The sequence below is a fragment of the Limulus polyphemus genome, unplaced genomic scaffold (genome assembly GCF_000517525.1).
Source record: "Limulus polyphemus unplaced genomic scaffold, Limulus_polyphemus-2.1.2 Scaffold1016, whole genome shotgun sequence".
Classification (NCBI taxonomy): Eukaryota; Metazoa; Arthropoda; class Merostomata; order Xiphosura; family Limulidae; genus Limulus; species Limulus polyphemus.
This window is the reverse complement of record NW_013666626.1, coordinates 66,581-84,626: the sequence shown is the minus strand read 5'-3', so window position 1 is coordinate 84,626 and position 18,046 is coordinate 66,581. Positions and strand designations below refer to the sequence as shown.

Genomic DNA, 18,046 nt, shown 5'->3' with positions numbered 1-18,046 from the left:
AATACTTCAAACTTTCCAATGATATAAGAGCTTTTCTCTCGTAAATATCTAAGAAGATTGACAGAATTTTGTAGAATAAATATATAGCTTTTGATTGGTCATAAAGTTATAGGTATAAAAAAGCAGGCATAGATAAACAAATCTTCTTAAGTGATGAAGTGGTGGGTGGAGCAAATATGGTGGACTCAATAAATATTATGATATCTCAGCAAATATAAAAGGTAAAGGAGGTTCCTATTTTATATTCTAGCTTGCTAATATCGAACTTTTGAGTTCCTAATTCATACAAAACTATAGATGTTATATTGTAGGCATCATAAAATGTAATCTGACCAGACACAGAGGTCATGTACTACATGACACACAAAAAATCGAAATTTAGCCTTTTTTATATTTAGTTTCAAATTAAGAAACTAACTAATGTATAATACAAAGATTTTAATTATAATCTACAATTTGATACCATACTTATTGACATATGTTTATAAAATAATAGTTAAATAAAATGTTGAATGTAAATCTACAAATGTGATGACATGCCCTCTGACCCCTAACCGTCTCGATAGGTGATGATTTAGGGTGATAAAGTTTATTAGCTTTATATAAAAATTTGCTGTTTGAAAATGTCACAAATATGTTTATTTTGATGAACAAAAATTCAGTAGTTTTAGTATTATAGCATTGTGTAAATGTGCAAAGAAAAACCCACAGAATGCTGTTAATTGTATTTTCAGATTGTTACAGGTTTGTAATGCTTTGTTGTATACATTTTCATGTTCAAAAGCTCAGAATGACAAAACATCCTAGTCATAAGTTATTGTACCTGAAGACAGGATTTCTTCTAGCTTTCATATATTTTAGCACAAAATTTTAAGGCAATTTTATATGTTAAGTCTAAGTATTTAAACAATTTTAACTCAAAAATATTTTAAATAAATTATCACATATTAATAGAGTAAGTATATAGGTCTAAGAGGTTTTTTCACAGTTTCTGTAAATGTTCCTTTCATTGTGAATTGTGAAAGTATTTGTGTAATCAAATATAATCACGTAATGAGCCCATCAACTGATCAATTAACAAACACCACTAATCACCCAGCTCTAGTGCAGATTAGAGCTGAGTGATTAATGGTATTTGCTAATCAATTAATTCAAAGCCCCATTAATTGATTACTTGATTAGTATAGTGTTTACTAAACTACAATATGTACAAACAAACAAAGAAAAAAAAGAGGTTGGCAGCATGTACCAGCCAGTTGAATTCACTATAGCCAGCAGTTCCAAATTAATTGTAATGGCAGATAGCCTTCTGATCTTTGCCATGAAAAAAGACAGGATGAGCAAGTTTGATAATAGTGGGAACCAAACCCGAGACCCTCAAATCATGATATCCATCCTCCCTCCCACTCCCAAGTTACTTAAGCTAAACAGACTTGAAGTAAAAAAAAACTTATAAGGCTAAAATTGAACAAAGCACAAATAGCCCATTGTGTAGCTTCATGGTTAACGAACAAATGTAATACCAATATTTCAATTACTTGGATAGTTGGAAAAAATAATAATAATTAAAAATCCTTGTTTTGATTAGTTGATTATTTTCGTGACAATCAATTTAATCAAACTTATTATCAATTGTCGAAATGACTGAAAAAAGTATAAATCAGAAGCACTAATATTGAATAATCAATTTAATCGTAATTTTGATTAATAGCATAGTTTACATGACACTAATCAGTGTAATCATAGTTAATTCATTACATAGATTAATTGATCACATTGTTCAGCTCAAGTGAGGTGTTAGATGGAGAAACAGACTGTAATATGCAAGCATGTTTCAAGCACAATACTTATATTCCTCATGATCGTGCAAGAGAAAAAATATTGTTTTCACAGCAAATAAATGAATTAGTTATTTTCATCAGAATTTAAGAATTGCCAGAGAATTATACTAAGAAATGCAAGTTGTATAACTATATCCAATCATTTCCTTAGGTTTTTCTTTTAACACACATCAAAGAAATCATTACCGAAGAAATAAAAATACAAAATATTAGGTCAAACTACAATGTGGCATATGTACTCAAAAACAACATCATCCTCCAGATAGGACTGCACAGAACCTGGAGCTCAATGTCAACCTCCAGGACCCACCATGTGGAAGTGTATTCCTCTGTAAAATATGTGCAACCATACCCTCCTGATAGAAAAACCCAGAAGCTGAATGCAGTATCAACCTCTGAAATCTACCACACAGAGGTGAAGCATATGTTTGAAATACAGAACATCAACCCCTGGATAGGACCACATAAAAGCTGGAATGCAAAACCAACCTTCAGGACCCACCACACAGAAGTGGTTTGCCTCAGTAAAATATGTGCAACCTCACCTTCCAGATATGGATGGAACGAAACAGAAGCTTGCCACAGCATCAACTGCTGGGACCCACTGCATGGAGGTGGAGCACATGATTGGAGGGTCAATAGCTTCTAGACCAGCAGAACACCACCACTCTATTCTCTATTGAATGGAGGTGAACACATTCAGGAGGTCGCCTCTATGGTCTACCATCCCTGCGGCACGGAATTGGAAAATGGCAAGGACTCTCATACTCCAGTAGAAGAATGTGGGAGAGAGAGAGTCCAGAGGACCACCAACACCGGACACAGTGAAAAGTGACTACAAAATCCCTATTTTGAAAAGCAGAACACTTCTGATATATTCAGTCTAAGGGATGGCAAGAATGGGCAGCCATCCCCTTATGCTTTACCCATGAAAGCCCATGGGTTATTACGATCCAGAATGGGCATATTTATGAAGCAAGAAAACCTATGAGTAATCTTGTGGAGCACTCCATCTGAACAATGTATGTTATAGGCCATGGGTATACATCAAGATTATTGAGATCAGCCACCCACGAAAACAACTTTAGTGGGACATCCCATACAACCCTCACCAAGCTACTCCACACACCATCAACCTACTAGAGCCCAGCCCCATTGAGGTGGAGCATCAGGAGTTGCCAGCAGTAACCCACTCAATGTCAACCATGGATACGACTGTACAAAGACTGGAGCACATGTATCACCAGCAGAACATCCCATGTGGCTACAGTCTGCGGGACAATCAGATTCGAGACCACACAACATCAACCCCTGGACCCAATACATGGCGTTGGAGTGACTGAATCACTGGGCAGGAGAAATATACCATGGCAGGTCTTATAATTGGCCATACAGTGCAGATTTGGGTTAGATATCTAGTATACCTGGACAGGCAACACTCACCACTAAGCAGGAACCTAGACCTAAAATTTACATTTCCCTAGAAGAAAAGTAATAAATAGAAAAAATAACTTACCAAGTCACAGGTGAATAGATAAAATAAACATAAAAGAAGGAAAGAAATCGATACGAGAAGCAGTAGGAATAGGATTTGTAAGTCATGATACAAACTTCGGAAATCCGAAATGAAATTAAATAGACTTGTTAAAAACTACTGTGAACAAACTGTAGAAACTGAACAATAAATGTTAAAGTACTACTTCACAAAGTTAAAGAAAATATCGCATGAAAAACTACGCAATGTTAAAAATGCCTGCACTTGATGACTGCCTAAGAAGAAGTGATAGTTAGGTAGAATGGAACAGAGGGAGTTACATGTCAGGAGGCTGTTTCACAATCCTATTGGTGGAGGATTGTCGCATGATGATTTACATGTGAAAATGCTGTGAACCACATGGATCATGGGGTAGGTGGGAGTTTCAAGGCTTGTGGCATGCAAACAAATTTTTGCATATACAGGGCAGCACTGAACGAGCAGAGTTGTATGTGTGAGTTTGCAACTTTAGATTAATATGTTCTGTGTTCAGTCAACATGGTACCTCTCTATAATTAATTTTTACATTTAAAATTAATTACAAACAAGTACTTACCTCTCAAGTACAAAAAGCCTTTCCTTGTTGTATTGATCTTATGCTGTCAACAAATGTGTTACTAAAGTTCTGAATGTCCTTGACATAATGCAGAACACATGTTTATTTACTCATAGTTCTCCACTCTTCCACCTAGCGTCAGGAGGATGAAAAGAAAATGTGCTTTCCTGCCAGAACCCACATTAAGCCTTTCCACTAGGAAAAACCACTGGTAGTCACAGTGACCAATTACTAGTTATTTTGCCTGTTATCACACAAAACAAAATGGTCATTGTCTGACACCTCTTCATTCGTAACTTAATAAACAGATAAACATACATTACTGGAAAAATAATTGTACTTGGTAAAAAAATCCTTTAATTTATTTTGCTTCTTTAATTTAATAGCCATTATTTCTATATCCAGCTATTCTGATGACATAGATTTGGTCTCCAGCAACATAAAACAGCATTTCTCAACTTAATTAGTAAAGTTCAAGAAATTTCCCATGCCACACCACAGAAAATTATAGAAGTATGATACATATAGCACTGTTTTTTCATAGTTGCAATGTTTGGTTCATGTGTATGACAATAATTTATAGTTAGTGAGATATTATGTACTTTGCATTATACTTTTGATGTTTTGTAACAGTTTTTAAAATATTGTCATCTAAGATTAAGCCTTTTTGCAGCCTACCTCAATTTGCTTTATAACCCAATAACGAGCTGCAAACCACCGGTTAAGAAATGCTGGTCTAAAAGCAAAATGCCTACTATGACATTCCAAGTTCTATCCAAGTATGTAATTCATATGATAGTAACTTTTCTTGATACATACTTCCTGTAAAAATGTGTTAAATTTTAAATTTTCTGAAATGCTAGAACATTAGCTCTAAACCACTATGATGAAAGCCACCACCTTCATAATATTATGCTTTGTATTTTTGCCAATAAGATAGAAGTCTGAAACTAATTACCTCCATTCACATGCTGATCTGTAAATCTGAAAAAAATATATCGATTTTACATACATCAGACTGACCAGCAGCTTCTACCAATCTGCCAATCAACTAGCTTTTGAAACAGTCTCTGACTGGCATTTAACAGTTAATGGAAATGCTGAGGTTTTGTGGTTTTAGTATTGGAATCCAATATCTTCCAGTTGTTGGGAGGAGAAAGGGAAAGTATTTCAGAGGTATCTGTTTGAAATTAATTTTAATTCTCAAAATGTAAAATTCAAAACAGGTAGATTTACATCTGAAATATGAAAACCCAGGGTACCCACACTGAGATAGAGGAGGAAACTGAAGCAAGTTATAAGTCATCCAGTCTATTGAATATACTCTGGTTCTAGATTTTCATCAATTCTCCTTGATCATATTTTCAGTGTCATGGTCCAGGATATTACCCTCTGACCTAAGACTTTAATGGGATAGATTCATTGAAAAATGAGTGGTGTGAATCAGCTTTATTAAATCTGACCAAATGAGGACACTCGAAAAATACATTATTTACAGCAGGGTACCACTTCATCCTCACTACCCTTTAAATATATAAAAAAGGGTAAATTGGACAGTATGTATTTACCTGTGGAACCATCACATTCTCAGATGTAATTATAGGTGGTGGCAATGCTTTGTTACCCAAGTGGAAGATTAACAGAAGACCATAAATATTTCATAACTGGACATACTCTTGGTGCTAAGACCTCTCACAACTACATCTGACAAGGTGGCTGGCCAAATCATAAAATTTTCTCAGTCAGTAGGCACCCAAGGAGAATTGAAAAACCAAGACAGACCCAATAATGGATCAGATAACTGTAGGACAGTGCAATGGGGACACAAAATAGTCCAAGAAAGATAAAGATTAAGCATTAAGGTCTATGATGGATGAAGCTGAGACATCATATTGAGAATGGTCAACTTGTCGAATGATACCTGCCGAAACATCATAAGCCATCAAATGGCATCCTCTGTCCACCTCCACAGGCCATCACCCGTTCGTAAAGTAACAGTGCAAATGGTAGGTACTTGTTAGGGTCAAAAGGAACAAGTAGAAGTAACTTACATCTACTGAGAAGTAGATGAGGAAGGCAAAGCACAAAGATGAAGATTACTTGTTGGTCATCTTGGAAGGAATGACTATGAATATGTTAAAATCTTAATCAAGTAGAACAGGAGACTAGTTGGGTAAGATCCTGCAAAGACAAATTATGCAGAGAAAAAGCTTCTTCAAGGTCAGTTGAAAATAGGGGGTGGGATGAGTACTTTGTGATAAGAGAAACTAAATCAGTTAGAGTTACAACTAAGGAAGACTGCAAGATGAAATTTTATTCTGATTAAAAGAATGAAAGCAGCTCATAGCTAGTAATTACTCTGAAACAGAAAGTCTCAAATGAAACAAGACATAATATGCAGGGCAAAAACTGACAATAGACGAAAACAGAAGACCATCTGGAAGACCACAACCACCAAAATAATCTGAGGGCCTAGAACTCAAGAAATTCAATGACCTTATAAAAGGCTAGTAACATGCAGATGATTCTTAAAAGCATCAGTAATGAACCAAGCATCAGAAGGGAGAAAATACAAAGATTCATGAACTGAATCTTCCAACATGATATTAGCATGCTCAGGTATAACAGAAAATATCTGAGAAAAAAAAAAATGAAAAATCAGACCAGCAAAAGCTTTTTCAGAATTAGGACTAGCAGGCAAATCCTGTTCTTCATACAATTCAGGTGAATGGGCTTGAGCAAAAGAGTGTTTTTGGGATTATCATCATTATTTTTTTATTTTTAAATCATCATCAAAAGAAAAGGGGCAGACACTTTGCAATGGAGTGTTAACATGAATGTGAAAACCCCAGGGATACCAGTAGACAATACAGAAAAAAAATGTCTGAATTCATAAATCAATGTAACAAATTTATCATAATGTATTTATTTTTAATATGAACATTGTTTGGATTGAATTTGTATTTAGAAATAACCGTGACTTGTAGTATCAGATATGTGTTGCGTATAACGAATTTGTTATATATTTATTTTAATGTCATCATTTGTTTCAAATAAGTTTATACTTGAGGGCATGTCTAGCTTACTGTGTTAGTTACGTATGGCAAAACTCCCTCCAATTCTCAAAGATTGTAGAATATTCGTGAACACAAGAATCAACAATATATCCACTTCCGTAGCCGGTATTATCAGAAAGTTCTAGAAAATGTGTCTCACCTATGAAAACAGCAGGGCATCGTGCCAAAAGAGAACAGAGAATATACAAATCTGCAAGGAACCCGTTATAACCATGATTTTGCTAACCCTTACCAACCGGAAATATACGACACTTGGCCAGGAACAGCTATAAATTTCAAACGTCAGTAAATTCTCATCAAATATTAGTATCTTTCCAAAAAATATTTCTGGTTTCTCATCAGACATTAGTGGTTTTATGAAAATATTATCTTACTTCGCCTGTCCAACAATTCGGTGCCTGACAAAGCTAGCTAGCTTCCCAATAATTGTACATTGACTTCAGATTGACTTGCTGGATTTCAAGGAGACTCTGAACTAGGAAGACAATTTTAGGTTATTTGTAAGTTAGTGAAATTTTTGTTTATGAAACTTGTTTTGTAATGATTAATCGTAATAGTTGCCATTGTAAATTATACTGTTGTATATATATATATATTAAAATGTATTTGTGTCAAAACAAAAATGGTGTGAATCAATCTTGTTGGCAAATAGCATAAATTAAATAAAATATCAGCATATTTCTAAACACTAAATCCAGGGTACAGTTCAATTATTAAAAGTTAAATTATTTAACGTGGCTTTCGGTTATTTCAAATTCTCAATACGTAACATCAGTATGGGCCAACAATACAGCCACACTCCCTGTATGCTAGAGGCAAATAAAATAGGTAAAGTCTCAAGAGAAGCCATACAAATTTTGATTTTGGTAGGAACTCTCATAGAAGTAGTAAATATTGACTTCTAAATTCACAGTGACTGTAGTTAACAGCAAAACAATCAAAAAGAAAATCTGAATTATGGCAGGAAAATAAAGCTTATATACATCCTTCTAAAAACAGTGCAGTAAGTCATGTGGAAAGGGGGAAACTAAGTTTATGCATGCTCTGCATTGTATCAAGGACATTCAGAGTTTTAGTCATATATTTGATAAAAATGTCATAGCAACTCAACATTAAAAAGTTTTATTGTATTTCAGAGGTAAGTCTGCCTGTTTTCAACACATATACTCATAAATAAACTGATATCTCAAAAAGACATCATTTTAAAGTCAGAAATAGACATGTTACACAAAGTCATAGTAGTCATGTGCAACATTTCATTTTTCACTTTGGAATATATTATACACATTACAAACAACCACAATTAGTCAAGCTCAAATTCACAACTGATTGTAAAAAAAATTCAAATAATAGCTACATGTATTTCACAAACATTATCAACTAACCAACTGGTGGAAAATGAATAAATTATTTTTTTTACTAAAGACAGAAAGTCAGTTTTAAATTTACTTTCAGATGTGTTATTGCATTAGTGCTTACAAGTGCCTATAAATGTTATTTTGCAAGTTTTTTACAGCCCCTGTCAATATATAAATGACATGATGCCTACTATTTTTGCTGGTCACTGTAAAGATTTAGAAAGAATGAGAACAATATGATATTATTGTATTTATAGGATTTAATATGTCACAGATTGTTTTTTCAACAATGCTTTAATTCATCTCTCAACCAGCTCAGTGATCTGATTTGTTTGAACTATATTTTTCTCTATGGTATTGTATAAATCATTATCAAATTTTATTGAAATGTGACAATACTTTATCAATTTAGAATAAGATATGTATTATCCAATACTCTGTTTTCTAGGAGCAGCCATATTTATACCCCATATTTCAGGAAGCAGGTCATGATTTTGTTCTTTTTGAAAATGAATTAAAAGCTAAATATTTATCAGTTTCCTACATATTCTTTACAATAGTGAAACCTCTTATAAACTACAACTAGAAAAAAGAAAAAGAAAAATGTCAACAGCCCCATGGGACTGTTTATGGATAACATCCCTTTTCAAACACAAAAGAACAGGTCATTAATTTCTAAATACATGTACATCTTTTAATTGTAACTTACAAGAGATTACACATTATGCTGAATCAGTTATCAACTGAAGGTGCACTGCACTTAAGATGGTCTCGTACAAAAGGAAGCAGATAATGATTTCCTGTTCCATAAAACACTAGTATTGTACAAAAACATATATCATACTTTGATAATAAAGTTTAAATTAACTCACATTTATAGAGGCTAGACTTCTGTAACACTGAAGAACTTCAAGATGTGGAGATAATGTTTGTAATCCATTTATTATACAAAGAGACACTTTCTTCACTTCCAGTTCTTTCAAATTATGAAATTTTGATATATCAACATTTGATGGCACTGGTTGTGGACTTGGTATAATCTAGGTATAAGCAAAAAAAAAATTTATGGATGAGTTTAATGTGTAGATACATCATTCACTGGCTGCCAGATTAAATTATTTTTATACATATATATCCTTCTTGCAGAACACGAAACAAAACACAAGAGCTGGTTTAAAATTACTTTTATATACTACCACAAATTTAGATATAAAATATTACAAAAAAAAGAGAGTAACTTTACGTTACTTTCATAGATTAATAAAAACTTGCATATAATGTTTAACATGTTTTTAAAAGTAGAAAAAAACTTTGTGTGTGTGTGTTTTCTTATATCAAAGCCACATCGGGCTATCTGCTGTGTCCACCAAGGGGAATCGAACCCACAATTCTTGTGATGTAAATCCAAAGACTTACTGCTGTCCCACTGGGGGACAAAAAACATTTCATACAATACATATATGTGGCTGATAATAAAATCAAAGTTAACATCTTCCTATACTGAAAATGTATTTTCAATAAATATTCCCTTTTGTACTCAGAATTGCTATATTTCTTGAGTGTCTGCATAAAAAAAACTTGCATGCCACTAGTCTTGAGTTAACTTCCACCTAAATTCATGTGTTTAACATGAACAGTAGGAAGCATCAAAGGCATAGATATTCGAACAACAATGACAATAGGCGAGAAGGAGAAGAATGATGAAACAATAAACTTGAAGTCAGCAGCTCAAAAATAGCCAGTGGAAGAGCATGAAAATTGTAACAAAATCCCAGTCAGGCAGGGGAATAGGATGAGTAAGTCGACAAAGAATACCATATAGCAACTAGAAATACAAAATGTAGACGAAAAAGCTGCCCCAAAACTAGCAATCCATGGTTAAACAACCAAGTGAAAAGGGCCTAAAGGTGGACCAAAGTAGGATGTAAATGCAGATGGACAAATGTAAAAAAAAAAACATAACTAATAGAAAGACAGAGGTGAAGGACAACAGGAATGGGATTAGAAAAAGGACACATGACCAGACAGTCCAGCCATGCAGGAAATGGACTAAACAAACCCAACATGTGAAAATGAAGGGACCAAACCCCTGGAAGAGAGAGAGATGCTGTAGGAACAAGAGAGAAGGAATGAGGCAGAGGAAGATGGGGACCAGATGCCAAATGAAGGAGCAGAGTAAAGCAGGGCTGAACATGCCAAAGAGGTACCACCAACAGAACCTAACAAGGCAGGTCAAGTATCAAAGTGAGGACATGAGGTAGAAGACAATGAGGAGTGAAAAGTGAAACTTGTCCCAGCTAATAACATTGGCTGATACGGCCAGAGAAAGAGGAACTGGAAACCATAAGAGGGGAAGTGTGGAGTGGAGTTGAGAGTAATGAAGGTAGTGATGAGAGGCATTCCCAACAGAGCAAACACAATGAAAACGGGCAGTAGGAAGATCACACTGTGGGTTGAAACCTGGTAGGACGAGAGAGACAGATTGCCACCAAGTTCAGAGCCCTAGGCAAAAGACTAGCCATGGGACAAACCTGATAGGACAAAACTCTCAAAATATCAGGTCCAACGTGTGGAAGCAGAGTCATGCAACATATGCTCCTTTGACAGTTGAAATAAGCAATGATCAGTGAACAGCCAAAGTGGATCCTGACCAATTGATCCATGAAAAGAGGGATGAAATGGAAAACACCCAACAGACAACAAGAAGGTAAAGGACATAAATGTTGAGTGAATGCTCATCTGGAGCCCACAAACATGTAAGTGATCACAGATGCCCTCAGTCTGCAGACTGATTGATCATTTTCTTGAATACCTTAGGTCTGTAAAAAGATGGCTCCACTGACCTCCCAGTTCCTAGACACTTTAATTCTCCTGACTTCCGACATGGTAGACTCAGTCATGAGAAATGCATCATTCAACAAATTAAAACGAGAAAGTCTTGAACACTGTCTTTTCTTCCAACTCAACACCAAGTCCCCTTGTGGTATAAATGAAAGATGTACTTTCAAATAATTACTAAACTCCATCAAGCCTTCCTCTAATTTCATCCATTAAACCTTTTCTTTAAACACATTTACCTTATCTCTTATTCCTGGTTGAATTTTCTTCTTTAACCTTACCTATGTGAAATTCTTCTCCTTATAATTATTTCCCTAGATTATTATTTTATTTTATTAGGCTATTATTTTATTATTTGGCATATTTATGTTTATTATTTCTAAATCCAATTTTAGTTGTTCTAATTTTTTTCACACTCCTGCTAATTTCAATAATGTTTGCATAATACATTCAGCAATGTTTTTCTCTATGCTTTTGTCACTGTGCTCCATGTTGAAAGTGTGTAATTAAAAGCTTTGTAATATTTTATCTTTTAATGATTATTTCTAGCCTAATTCCATTGTAACATGATCTTTAGCACCTGATGAAGGGCACCTACTCAAAATGCTACACAAGTTAAACTGGAAAAAGGTTTCATTTAGATGTGTCAATATATTCTTTATTATCATTTATCCAAATTTTTCTTCTCACATCTTGCAAAATAATACTCCTTACGAGATGATATACTGCTGTCACAAATACATCAAGTATAAATCAATGACACCATTGGTATAACAAATATCAAAAGTAGAGAAATCTTCCTGTTGATATACGCCACCATAGTCAAATTGTCTGTATGCAGTATACAACAGTGGTTGTTTCACAAGGTCAAAAACTCATGACATTCATAGTGAACAGCCCAAAGCTTCAACAAAATGATATGAGGATTAGATATCTGAGAAGACTAGAGACCTGAAAGATGATGGACCCCAATAAATCACCCCAATCATGGGGAAAGAGACATCAGTGAAACGATCCAGAGCCAGAAGAGGTGGAAGAAAAGAAAAACTTACAATGAGAAAATCATGATGAACCACACTTGAAGGTAATTGAGACCAATAAAAAAATATTACAATAGACAAAAGGTATCAGAATATATTATTGGAGTAGCAAGATCCCATTCACAGTGGGAGGCAACCACTGAGTGAGAATCACCTAATCATTCATGTAATGATGACAATCAATAGTGTGTGTGTGTAAAAGACCAGCTAATAGTTTAACTACACATGTAAAGACAGAGGGTGCTGAAGAAAGACTGAAAAGAAAGGCACAAAAACTGATATGTTACTACACAATGGGAAAAATGAAGATATGGAAGAAACTGATGTGTGTGAATCAAGACACAAAAATACGTATCTCTGAAATCTCTGGTCATTATCTTAAAAACCCTGAAGAAGGAACTTTCATAAGATCCCCATAGGTTCCACCTAGAAAGTAGGAGAATATAGCAAGCAAATGAAACAGAAAAGATAAAAAATAATATCCAATCTCTTTGGCATTGCAAAAAGTTGAGAGGAAAATACTTAGAAAACATGAAGAACAACATCATTATCCCCTTGTTGTGGAAAAAGTTTGAAACTACTGGATCCAAAATTGAGAAGAATGTGGAGGAGTTAAAATTGGATGATGAACAGAAAATCGATTTGAAGAACCTGATGAACATAAAGAAAATAAAGCCAAGAGACCATAGATGAACAAAAATCTAAGATGACTACCAAAGTCTGAATGGAGGAGTCATCCAGGACAGAGTCAATAAGCAAGTCATAAAAACACACCATGCTCATATTGACACTAGGCCACATGAAAAGTAAGAATAGATGTAGTGAACACTGAAGAACATCACATAAAAGACATTAGAGTGAAATGATGACCAGAAGCAAAACAAAATGCTAAAGTTATAATTTCCTATACTTGAAATATATTTTGGAAAGGTACTTACCTCCCTTCACATATATATAGCTATTCTCATTCAGTGCTGCCCTCTATTAGTAAATATTTTGTCACATGCCACAAGCTTTGCACCCCCACTTACCTATGATTATTGTAGTTCCACTTCGTCTTGCATGCAAATTATCATGCGACAGCCCTCTACCAATAGGTGTGATACAACCTCCTGATGCATGTGTCTTCCTCTATTCGATTCTATCAAACTATCATTTCAAGTTTAGGCAGAAAAGAAAATACCAGTTTTCAGTGGGGTGGGAAGTGTGAGAGGAGGTAAGGTGACAGCCCTCTACCAATAGGAGTGCGATACAACCTCTTGATGCATGTGTCTTCCTCTATTCGATTCTACCAAACTATCACTTCATGTTTAGGCAGAAAAGAAAGCACCAGCTTTCAGTGGGGAAGGAAGGGTGGGAAGTGTGAGGGGAGGTAAGTATTTATCAGAAATATATTTTCAGTATAGGAAAATTATAACTTCTCATAAAGTACATTACCTCCTCTCACATATATAGCTAGAATCCCACACTGAATATGCAGAGGGGCCAGTGTGAGGAATATAAAGAAACATCCTTCAAAAGCATCTGAAGAATACTCTATACTGATTATACTCATGATAAAGAATTATCCTTGGGAGACAACACCACTTCTGTACTAGGTATACTCTTTGTCCAGTGTGCAAAGAGATGTTGCAGTCACAGGCCTAAAAAAAAGGAGAAGCACAACCAAAAGGGAGAGAAAATGGTGGGATTGGAATCTAAGCCACTTACGAACATACTCTCAATCTCAATGAACAAAAGCTATAGATGAATCTTCTACAGACAGTAATGTAAGGGAAAGTGAAACTGGAAGTGCTCCAAAGTGTAGAGTGGCTAGAGCGTAGTGGACCATACATGGCCAGTCAACTACAGGCCAAAACCAAGCAGTATCGGGAATATACCCCCTATCCATCGTAGAAGGAGGGTCCACACTGTATTCACTTCAAGTTCCATAGAATGAAATTATATACTGTGCAAGCAAACCTGAAAAACAGACACACATGCACAATTCACAACTAACTAGACATCTGGGACCCTGACATCTGAATGACTGGTCCTGCTTGAAATCAATAACCAGTCACCAGGAACTGACATCCATGTGAAGGTAGGATGAAGGATCCCAATCAATTGGGTGAAGTGCAATGTGACGAATCAACCCCAAAGCAACATCATCTCCATGGACAGGACCATACAGCATTGGAGTGCACCACAAACTTCCCAATATCACTGCACAGAAGAGGATTGCCCCGAAAATCACGTACAACTGCACCCTCCAGACAGTCATAGAGGCCAAGCACAACATCAACCCTCAGCACCCACCATACAGATATGGAGTGTTTTTCTTATTATTGTACATGTGCAGCCTAATCCCCTCAGTCAGGACTGTACAGCATTGGAGTACATAACTAACTTCTGATTACCACCACATGGAAGTGGATTGCCCCCATAAATGACACATAACCTCACCCTCAGGATAGTTACAGAAGCCAGGTGCAACATCAACCCCCAGAGCCCACTGGACAGAGATGGTGCACAAGAATGGATGACCAGCATCATCTACACCAGCAGAACACCAGCACCCTACCCTCAACTGAATTTACTTGTATATTTAGTTATTTGCATAACATCACATTCAGGAGGATACCTTCATGGTCCACCACCCCAATGGCTCAGAACTGGAAAGTGGTAAGGACTCCCATACTCCACTTGAAGAACAAAGGAGGATAAAACACAGTGGAGAGTCCAGAGGAAAGCCAATACCAGAGACAGTGCAACGGGTGACCATGAAAACCTTATTTTGAAAATCAGAGCACTCCCGATTTATTCAATCTAAGGGATAGCAGAGATGGACAGCTATCTTCTTCTGCTTTGCCCATGTAAGTCCATGGGTTAGTATGGTTCAGAACAGACATAATTATGAAGCAAATATATCGCAAGGAAAAAAACCTACGAGTGATCTTGTGGAATTCCCTATCTCAACAGTGTGCTATATATTCCATGGGAATATGGTACCTTATGATAGCAGCATGGCTGTACAGTGCAGATGTGTGATGTATTAAGTATACTTGGACAGGCAACACTTGACACAGAATTGGATTCTAACAGTAGAAAAAGGACCTGCCTCTGAAAGAAAGTAAAATGTACATAAAAAAAAAGAACTTACCCAGTCACAATCTCACCAAAGTTTAAAGGATGGCAACAGGCAGAAGTCTGTATACTCACGAGAAAGAAATAGCCACCCGATGCAAATAATGGAAGATGAATGTATGAGTAGTAGTCCACATGCCCACTTGAAGAACAACTATAATTATGGGAAAGTGTGAGTACAAGGATTGTGGCATGTGGAAAATTTTCTACATATAGAGGGCAGCACTGAACAAGAATAGCTATATAGGTGAAAGGAGATAATATACCCCTATTGGCAAGTTTCCTGGGTAGCAAGTTAAAGTGAATACCTGAAAAGACATAAATGAAGCAGGGATGTTTTTAAATATACATATGGAGGCCAGCTGATTAAAAGATGAGCACCTTGCAACACAGTGTGATGGGCAAAAATGTCAGAAGAACATAAGAGCAATGTGGTAATAGAAACAATATCAGTGAGACTTATAGGTAATGAAGACTTCAAAGTAGATATATATCCTGATTATAAATAATCAAAAGTATGAGAATAGTTCATAATGATGCAGAAAAGGAATGTCTCGAAATAAATCAAATCATACAAAAAATTGATGATGGGTCAAAGTAAAAAAAATGTGTGTAAGACACCCCACCCCAATTAAACAAACTTAAGAACAAAACCTTGAGAAGAAGAATAGAAGGGGAAAATAAAGCTTATGAATACAGAGATTGTTTCAAGAAGCATCTGCAACCCCAATACTAGGAGGTGGGATAAATAAAATACTGAAGTACAGAAGTAAACTCACGCAACACAAGCACCTTTAGGTGTAACGGAAGTTGGCTCAATATTGAAAATATAACATACCTGAGAGAAAACAAATGACCAGCAGAAGTGTCATCAGCAGTAGGGCTAGTACTATAACAGACAAATCCAGCTCTGCCAACTGTGAAGACAATTAGGCCTGAGCAAAAGATTGAACTTCATCGAAAACAAAATGTAGAGTGTTATGCAAATTAAGCAACCACATGATCATGATACCCACCACAAATATCAGTACACAACAGCATAAATAGATTGAACAATCAGAGCTTGCAAATACATCTATAAGTTCAGAAATTCAGACAGTGGCAGAAACAGTTGCATCACAAAGAATGTTTAAGCAAAGTTAACAGCATAACTAACAACAAGAAAATATAAATTTGGCAAGAAAGTAGAGTTTGTGTAAGATCTGTTGCTTATGCAATAACACACACACAAAAGGTGGGAGAGTGGAAAATTATGAGAAGTAACACATGCTCTGTAATGCATAAATGAAATTTGGAAATAAGTCCCAAGTTTTGTTGACAGAATGAATTTAGGTGCAACAAGGAAAGATTTTTAGTATTTCGAGAGTAAGTTTAACTGATTTGAATGAACGTTTCAACAACATGTGAAATGACTTAAATAGATTGAAAGATGAAAGTCATGAGCTATTGCTAGTCATGCAATATAACTGTATTTATTTTTGTTTTGCTGATAATCATTTTGTGCTGTGTTTAATCATTTGAATAAGACTACAATTTAAATTAAAACCAGTCTAATGTTTGTTTTTGTACCTAGAGTATAGTTTTATTGATGAATAAACCACTGCTGTCAGAAAAATTTTAGCCTGATCTTAGTCAGTGAAAGCAAATATTTTTGGTATTCATATAACATATTTAAAAGTATTATGCATCATATAGTGGGTAATGAATGTAAAGACAAGTGGTAGTCAGTACATGTATATTTTGTAATAAGACATGTACTACTTAAGAAATGTGAATTACATTAAATCTTCTGTACACATATGCCAACCAATGGCCATTAAAAGTCAATTAGCTAAGCAGAGACACTTGTAGAATATCTAAAAATTTTGACTCGTATCTAATCAAGTATTAAAAAAGTGAATTAAGGACCAATATTCTTACTGTAATTGAATTTATGGGATTTCTAAAATCTATAGTTAGACTAATTCTCAGCATTACAATGTCCAAAACACCATGTATGAAATGAAAAGATGGAGCTTACAAAAGTGTGATAGAGAGGAAAGACAAAATATCCATTATAATGATAAGGAATGTCTCACAAGCAAACACTAATTAGAGAACTACCAACATAAACCAATTTACAAATCAGCCTTAAGAATTTTGGGTTAAGAACTTATTGCTAGTAAAAAACTTTTTGCAAAAGGAATTCAATATCTGGGATATCTTTGTTAGTTTGACTATTAATGGCTGGAGACGGCTTGAATGGGTAATGAAGAAAAACTTTAATATAAGTTCAAAATAACAGCAAATGTACAGCGTTTCGACAAGGTTTTGTCATCATCAGGTACAAGTAATTTACACTGACACGGATATATATATATACAGTATTGAACAAAGAAGTCACATGACCGGAACTGTTGTGAAACTTAGAAGAGGTATCTAGGTACCCCCGGAGTGTTGGTTTAGAGTAGGGTTGTTTTGTTCAATTAAGATGGATTCCTTGATTTTTCGTTTGTTTATGTTGGGTTCTTTGTTTAAAATGACTGCGTTTTTAACAGATATACTATGGTTTTTTGAGTTGCAATGGTGAAAAACATGGGACAGTTTTTTTATTGTGTTCTGTCAATCTGGTTTCCTAATTTCTTCCTGTTTCTCCTAGTAGAATTCTGGCGAGTTATTGCATGTTTATTTTGTTAA

General features: G+C 35.2%; 1 protein-coding gene across 3 annotated transcripts in view; it reads right to left on the bottom strand.

The window, feature by feature from the left end:
* Positions 1–18,046, bottom strand: part of LOC106461712 (serine/threonine-protein kinase 11-interacting protein-like) — a 111,716-nt gene that overhangs the window by 77,244 nt on the left and 16,426 nt on the right. For all 3 annotated transcript variants that reach the window (XM_022388742.1, XM_013921561.2, XM_022388741.1), the window contains exon 4: positions 9,239–9,406. In XM_022388742.1, coding sequence (XP_022244450.1) covers positions 9,239–9,406 — 168 coding nt within the window. The remainder of the gene's footprint in view (positions 1–9,238; positions 9,407–18,046) is intronic.